Below are 8,148 nucleotides of genomic sequence, written 5' to 3'. Positions count from 1 at the left end.
GCAGGGACAGTGACCGCAGGACGGGTTGCGGAGGAGTGTCGGCTGTGGGGGTGTCGGCTGTGAGGGAGTGTCGGCTCTGAGGGGGTCGGCTGTGAGGGGGTGTCGGCTGTGAGGGAGTGTCGGCTCTGAGGGGGTCGGCTGTGAGGGGGTGTCGGCTCTGAGGGGGTCGGCTGTGGGGGTGTCAGCTGTGAGGGGGTGTCGGCTGTGAGGGGGTCGGCTGTGAGGGGGTGTCAGCTGTGAGGGGGTCGGCTGTGGGGGTGTCGGCTGTGGGGGTGTCGGCTCTGAGGGGGTCGGCTGTGGGGGTGTCAGCTGTGAGGGGGTGTCGGCTGTGAGGGGGTCGGCTGTGAGGGGGTGTCAGCTGTGAGGGGGTCGGCTGTGGGGGTGTCGGCTGTGGGGGTGTCGGCTCTGAGGGGGTCGGCTGTGGGGGTGTCGGCTCTGAGGGGGTCGGCTCTGAGGGGGTGTCGGCTGTGAGGGGGTCGGCTGTGGGGATGTCGGCTGTGAGGGAGTGTCGGCTCTGAGGGGGTCGGCTGTGGGGGTGTCGGCTGTGGGGGTGTCGGCTCTGAGGGGGTCGGCTGTGGGGGTGTCGGCTCTGAGGGGGTCGGCTCTGAGGGGGTGTCGGCTGTGAGGGGGTCGGCTGTGGGGATGTCGGCTGTGAGGGAGTGTCGGCTCTGAGGGGGTCGGCTGTGGGGGTGTCGGCTGTGGGGGTGTCGGCTCTGAGGGGGTCGGCTGTGAGGGGGTGTCGGCTCTGAGGGGGTCGGCTGTGGGGGTGTCAGCTGTGAGGGGGTGTCGGCTGTGAGGGGGTCGGCTGTGAGGGGGTGTCAGCTGTGAGGGGGTGTCGGCTGTGAGGGGGGGTCGGCTGTGAGGGGGTCGGCTGTGAGGGGGTGTCAGCTGTGAGGGGGTGTCGGCTCTGAGGGGGTCGGCTGTGGGGGTGTCAGCTGTGAGGGGGTGTCGGATCTGAGGGGGTCGGCTGTGGGGGTGTCGGCTGTGGGGGTGTCGGCTCTGAGGGGGTCGGCTGTGAGGGGGTGTCGGCTGTGAGGGGGTCGGCTGTGGGGGTGTCGGCTGTGAGGGAGTGTCGGCTCTGAGGGGGTCGGCTGTGGGGGTGTCGGCTGTGAGGGAGTGTCGGCTCTGAGGGGGGCGGCTGTGGGGGTGTCGGCTCTGAGGGGGTCGGCTGTGAGGGGGTGTCGGCTGTGAGGGGGTCGGCTCTGAGGGGGTGTCGGCTGTGAGGGGGTGTCGGCTGTGAGGGGGTCGGCTGTGAGGGGGTGTCGGCTCTGAGGGGGTCGGCTGTGGGGGTGTCGGCTCTGAGGGGGTCGGCTGTGAGGGGGTGTCGGCTCTGAGGGGGTCGGCTGTGGGGGTGTCAGCTGTGAGGGGGTGTCGGCTGTGAGGGGGTCGGCTGTGAGGGGGTCGGCTGTGGGGGGGTGTCAGCTGTGAGGGGGTGTCGGCTGTGGGGGGGTGTCAGCTCTGAGGGGGTCGGCTGTGGGGATGTCGGCTGTGAGGGGGTGTCGGCTCTGAGGGGGTCGGCTGTGGGGGTGTCGGCTGTGAGGGGGTCGGCTGTGAGGGGGTCGGCTGTGGGGGTGTCGGCTGTGAGGGGGTGTCAGCTGTGAGGGGGTCGGCTGTGAGGGGGTGTCGGCTCTGAGGGGGTCGGCTGTGGGGGTGTCAGCTGTGAGGGGGTCGGCTGTGAGGGGGTCGGCTGTGGGGGTGTCAGCTGTGAGGGGGTGTCGGCTGTGAGGGGGTCGGCTGTGGGGATGTCGGCTGTGAGGGGGTGTCGGCTGTGAGGGGGTCGGCTGTGGGGGTGTCAGCTGTGAGGGGGTGTCGGCTGTGAGGGGGTCGGCTGTGAGGGGGTCGGCTGTGAGGGGGTGTCGGCTCTGAGGGGGTCGGCTGTGGGGGTGTCAGCTGTGAGGGGGTGTCGGCTGTGAGGGGGTCGGCTGTGAGGGGGTCGGCTGTGGGGGTGTCGGCTGTGAGTGAGTGTCGGCTGTGGGGGTGTCGGCTGTGAGGGAGTGTCGGCTCTGAGGGGGTCGGCTGTGGGGGTGTCGGCTGTGGGGGTGTCGGCTCTGAGGGGGTCGGCTGTGAGGGGGTGTCGGCTGTGAGGGGGTCGGCTGTGGGGGTGTCGGCTGTGAGGGAGTGTCGGCTCTGAGGGGGGCGGCTGTGGGGGTGTCGGCTGTGAGGGAGTGTCGGCTCTGAGGGGGGCGGCTGTGGGGGTGTCGGCTGTGGGGGGGTCGGCTCTGAGGGGGTCGGCTGTGAGGGGGTGTCGGCTGTGAGGGGGTCGGCTGTGAGGGGGTATCGGCTGTGAGGGGGTCGGCTGTGAGGGGTTGTCGGCTGTGAGGGGGTCGGCTGTGAGGGGGTGTCGGCTGTGAGGGGGTCGTCTGTGGGGGTGTCAGCTGTGAGGGGGTCGGCTGTGAGGGGTTGTCGGCTGTGAGGGGGTCAGCTGTGAGGGGGTGTTGGTTGTGAGGGGGTCGGCTGTGAGGGGGTATCGGCTGTGAGGGGGTCGTCTGTGGGGGGGTGTCGGCTGTGAGGGGGTCGGCCAGTAGACACGAACTCCTCGTAGGGTCAGAGCGGGTCTCTGCAGACCGGGAGCCGTGCAGCGACACTCCAGCGGCTGGACACTGCAAAGACGGTATAGAGGATTATAACTGGCGAGACGCATTGAATTGGTTCAGACTGGCTGTATGTACGATCGGGTTTACTTTATAGGTTGGTTCCGGAGCAGCAGCGGAGGGTGAGAGGGATGAGTTTAAAACCTGTGAGCTGGTGGGTTGCAGTCCTGACCAGTGAGCGAGCGTGTCCTCTTTGTGAGACCCTTCTTCTTTTCTCCCTCTGTCCCTTTGATTGCTGCTGCTGGTACGGATGGACGGGCTGTGAGGACGTGGGAACCTCTAGCCGGGACAGAATCGAGACCGAGCCGGGTTTAAGATAGTTTACTTTTTGTATGTTTAGCTTTTGTATAGGTTTTAGTGACTTTTAAGGCCCAGTTGATTTAAAGGCATTTTAATTGTAGGAGTGATTTATTGAGGGGACGGCCAGACTTGAAATATCTCTGATTTACTGGTAGCGTCTGAGGTGTATATCCTGGGATTTTTGCAGAACCTGCACGGGGAGTTAGTGGAGTGCTAGCGAGTCCCCATCTCGCATAATTAAATTGGGGTGGCGTAGCAGACTACGTCGGACCCAGTGTTCACTGCCACTCGTGACACTTGTATTATTGATATGTGCTCCTTTACATATAATTTACTAGAGGGTATGCCCTGAACAACTTGCAAAATGGTTGTGCTACCATAATACATTTACTTTGCTTGGTCTGCATATTATTAATATAAAACATAATACAGTTTATATAAAACATTAACAACGTCTCTTCAGTCACAATATAACAAGCTGCAGGAATGTAACTCTCCAAACCCTTGAATTTCATGCAAGATTAAATAGTTCTGTTTACAATTATACCATGTATGAATCTAAAGAGGATTTACTCGGTCAATGGTACTCTATTACTTTATTCCAGCAATATATTGATCTATATTAATATGCAGCTGTATTTCACACAGCCCACATAGGACAGGATTTTTCATACATGAGCATTAAAGAGATTCGTTATTTTGGGGAGGGGGGTATATGGACATCTTTTGACAGGGTTCAGGAAATTGGGGCCAGGCTATTGGAGGAGCTGTACAAGAAAATACACTCTACAAGTCTTGGGTTTGGAAGAAGGAAATAAAGGTTAATCCTAAACAAATATTTAATACATCAGAAAGTGAAATCTAATGGCATCAATAAATACATGTCTATTGCATTACAGGTGACTAAGTGGCTTTTGGGAGTTTGTGTGTGTGAGTGAGTGAGAGAGAGAGGGTCTGCAGACACACAGACAGGCTGAATGGAAGGAAGGAATTTACATAACTAACTTTTTTTTTAATCAATTTTCAGGTCATTCCAACAGTGTTTACTCGGTAACAAAACTATGATTTAAGAAGAAATACAAGCATGAAATCATTTGTGTCATTAACACTGCACAGATCAACATCAAAATAAGTAAATTTATAGATACACACACAGTGGCTTCCACATATATTCATACATTTGATGAATTGTTACAAAAAGAGGATTTAACAGAACAAATGTGGTATAATGTTTAACATAAAAATATGTAACTTTTAAAATTAACAACACTGCACTGAGCAGCATCATACCCTTCTAGTTGATTAGACATTGACCACCTTTTTCTTTTTCTTTTTTTTGTGCTAACTCTTCTTTGATTGGCATCCCATGGAGCTCCAGGTGCACATTTAAGTTACATTCCCGATGCCAGGACCCCCGATCCGTGCACTTGTCACTCAACTTGTTACATCTCCATCTTCAGAGAAACCACAATACAAATATTCACATTAGACTCTGGTGAAGTGAATGATCCTCAGGACTGTATAGAGGTTGTACTGTAATCTAATGTTGAAAGTGCAAATGTCTCAACTATCATCTGAAGTTGTGACTGTTTAATTGTCTGCTATTAACTTTTCTAAGTGTTGACAACTATAGTATAGTGTCTAATTTAAAGAACAGGCATAACACACACAATTAATAAAATCACAGTTTGATGCATCTTTGTGTGGTTATAGTGCTCTCAACCCTGGTTCTACTTAATTGAACCCGTAATTGAAGTAATTTGATTACATTTGAATCTTTAAATTGTGTAACTGATAAAAAGTTAGTTCCTTAATAGGGTAATAAAATCCATATACAATTTTATACTTAAAACCCCTACTGTTAAAAATACTAATAATTTGAATTAATAATTTCATAAATCAGAGCATTTTAATTATTCTTAACAGTAGGGTTTAAGTTAAGTGTAAACTTGTATAAGGATTTTATCGTATTAATTGTGTGGCTGTTAAATCGCACTATTTTAACTAGTTTTCATCGTACAACTTGCTTTTACATTGTTAGTACTTGTGTTGTTTATATTGTTCACCCCTCTGTCCCTTTCCCCTGAGCTATAATATAATAATAATAATAATAATAATAATAATAATAATAATAAAATGCACACAGAATCAGACCATCAGAAGACACTTCTTAATTCATACTGTAAGAAATGTATTGATTGACTAGAGTGACATGTCCTCTTGCTATTAATACATAAATACTGGTAACAGTTTAAAGTGACACCTGTTGGTGTCAACAGGGTGGGAGAGTAATGGAATACAAGTAGCGGCATTACGTTATGTATGTTACAGTCACTCCTGTCGGATGAGTAGTCTGATTACAGATACTTTAAAGAGTAACAGATTACAGATTACTTTCATTTACATGAAAGTGTAAAAGTGTAAGAGAATCTGAAGAGGCCCACGTGTAGTATTTTTGCAACATTGTTATTAGTCTCTCGCCAAAAAGCAGCTGATTTGGCGCCATTCTGCAACAAGCAGTATGGAATGGAAGCTGCTAGTCAGCAACACAGTGAACACACAGCTGTACAACGTTGTGGCAACATTGTGTGTAGGGTTGGGAGGGTTCCCAGCAGGCACTCGACGTAATTTCAACTTTGTTTCATGGTTAAAATCTGGTTGCGACGTGGATCAACAAGAATACAACTACTATGGTTGAATAGACGTCGTGACAGTCAAAACAATCAAACAGACCCCCAGATAAAAACATAATATCCTTTAAAACAAATGTATTTCCCCAGTCTGTACTTTTTTCATGGGTGTATTTTGAGTGACACAGTGGGGGAAAAAAGTATTTGATCCCCTGCTGATTTTGTACGTTTGCCCACTGACAAAGAAATGATCAGTCTATAATTTTAATGGTAGGTATATTTTAACAGTGAGAGAAAGAATAACAACAAAAAAATCCAGAAGAACGCATTTCAAAAAAGTTATTCATTGATTTGCATGTTAATGAGGGAAATAAGTATTTGACCCCTTCGACTTAGTACTTGGTGGCAAAACCCTTGTTGGCAATCACAGAGGTCAGACGTTTCTTGTAGTTGGACACCAGGTTTGCACACATCTCAGGAGGGATTTTGTCCCACTCCTCTTTGCAGATCCTCTCCAAGTCATTAAGGTTTCGAGGCTGACGTTTGGCAACTGGAACCTTCAGCTCCCTCCACAGATTTTCTATGGGATTAAGGTCTGGAGACTGGCTAGGCTGCTCCAGGACCTTAATGTGCTTCTTCTTGAGCCACTCCTTTGTTGCCTTGGCTGTGTGTTTTGGGTCATTGTCATGCTGGAATACCCATCCACGACCCATTTTCAATGCCCTGGCTGAGGGAAGGAGGTTCTCACCCAAGATTTGACGGTACATGGCCCCGTCCATCGTCCCTTTGATGCGGTGCAGTTGTCCTGTCCCACCCCCAAAGCATAATGTTTCCACCTCCATGTTTGACGGTGGGGATGGTGTTCTTGGGGTCATTCCTCCTCCTCCAAACATGGCGAGTTGAGTTGATGCCAAAGAGCTCGATTTTGGTCTCATCTGACCACAACACTTTCACCCAGTTCTCCTCTGAATCATTCAGATGTTCATGTGCTTTCTTGAGCAGGGGGACCTTTCGGGCGCTGCAGGATTTCAGTTCTGGGCTGATTCCTCACCGTTCTCATGATCATTGAAACTCCACGAGGTGAGATCTTGCATGGAGCCCCAGACCGAGGGAGACTGACAGTTATTTTGTGTTTCTGTCATTTGCGAATGATCGCACCAGCTGTTGTCACTTTCTCACCAAGCTGCTTGGCGATGGTCTTGTAGCCCATTCCAGCCTTGTGTAGGTCTACAATCTTGTCCCTGACATCCTTGGACAGCTCTTTGGTCTTGGCCACGGTGGAGAGTTTGGAATCTGATTGATTGATTGCTTCTGTGGACAGGTGTCTTTTATACAGGTAACGAGCTGAGATTAGGAGCACTCCCTTTAAGAGAGTGCTCCTAATCTCAGCTCGTTACCTGTATAAAAGACACCTGGGAGCCAGAAATCTTGCTGATTGATAGGGGATCAAATACTTATTTCCCTCATTAACATGCAAATCAATTTATAACTTTTTTGAAATGCATTTTTCTGGATTTTTTTTGTTGTTATTCTGTCTCTCACTGTTAAAATACACCTACCATTAAAATTATAGACTGATCATTTCTTTGTCAGTGGGCAAACGTACAAAATCAGCAGGGGATCAAATACTTTTTTCCCCCTCACTGTATGTATGTGTATATGTACGTGTGTATGTATGTATATAATGCTACTCTATGACAAACGGCTTAGCCGACCAATCACTCTCAAAGATAGAGTTGCAAAGGGTGATCAAGTAATCAGCTAATTAGATGAAAGCGGGAAAGCCTTTAAACTTGAACACAGCCTGGGAAGAACCTCCATTTTAACTGAAGCTGGCTGTATGGAGGAAGGGTTTCTCAAGTAAGAGTCTATATATATTTTGTGTAGGCTATTGAAAGGGTCTTTGCTGCTTGAATGTTTAACTGTTATATACTGTAGAAATTGATGAAGGTATATAATGAGAATTTAAACGCATCCCTCTAAAGGAAAAATATTTGTGAGTGTTCCTTAATTCAAATAAGTCATTAACGGCTAGTTTAACTCAAATATTTCACTAGCAAAATATTTCAGTGCAGGATAAGAAAATTGTATTATGTGTGCATTAATCAAATGTATTATCAAAATAGTAACTACAATTAAAATATTTTATCAGTGACTGTTAACGATATTTGAAATTTGAACAATATGCATATTTTTTGTATTATTTTTTTCTAACTTTAGTTCAACTGGAGACCTGTATAACACATATTGGAAAAACTGTGGGTGTATGTAAACATACTCTCTAACCATAACTTGCATGGAACTAGTTTTAAAAAGATTGTTATCATTTTTAAAATCTGTTTTTCAGGTGGTTTAACTTACATTCTTAGACGTTAATAGTACTATGACACATCGTGTGTTGTTTTCTGCAGGTACTGTCTTTCTTCAAACGCATGAAATTAAAGTAATTCCAGACAAAAAAAACGATGTTTGTAGTTTTCATTCTAGGTTCATTCTGTGTTTTTTACCCCTACTGTTTTTGTATAGTTAACACCAAGAAGTGTATTTAGTGGTTTTCTTTTGTTCTCCCCCCAGATTAACTCTCGTCATCACTCACCCTCTCTCTTTCTGTGGTTGTTTGCATTTGC

General features: G+C 48.6%; 1 protein-coding gene across 1 annotated transcript; it reads right to left on the bottom strand.

Annotated features, from left to right (window-relative positions):
- Positions 1-354: 354 nt before the first annotated feature.
- On the bottom strand, positions 355-6,731 carry LOC136767332 (cell surface glycoprotein 1-like). Its single transcript, XM_066721100.1, has 3 exons — positions 6,701-6,731; positions 1,704-2,390; positions 355-1,439 (listed from the first exon to the last, which is right to left on the bottom strand). Exons 1-3 carry the CDS (start codon positions 6,729-6,731, stop codon positions 355-357), a joined length of 1,803 nt encoding a protein of 600 aa, XP_066577197.1.
- Between the last annotated feature and the right edge of the window lie 1,417 nt (positions 6,732-8,148).

Source organism: Amia ocellicauda, chromosome 14, assembly GCF_036373705.1.
Source record: "Amia ocellicauda isolate fAmiCal2 chromosome 14, fAmiCal2.hap1, whole genome shotgun sequence".
Taxonomy (NCBI): domain Eukaryota; kingdom Metazoa; phylum Chordata; class Actinopteri; order Amiiformes; family Amiidae; genus Amia; species Amia ocellicauda.
This window is presented reverse-complemented; position numbering and strand designations above follow the sequence as displayed.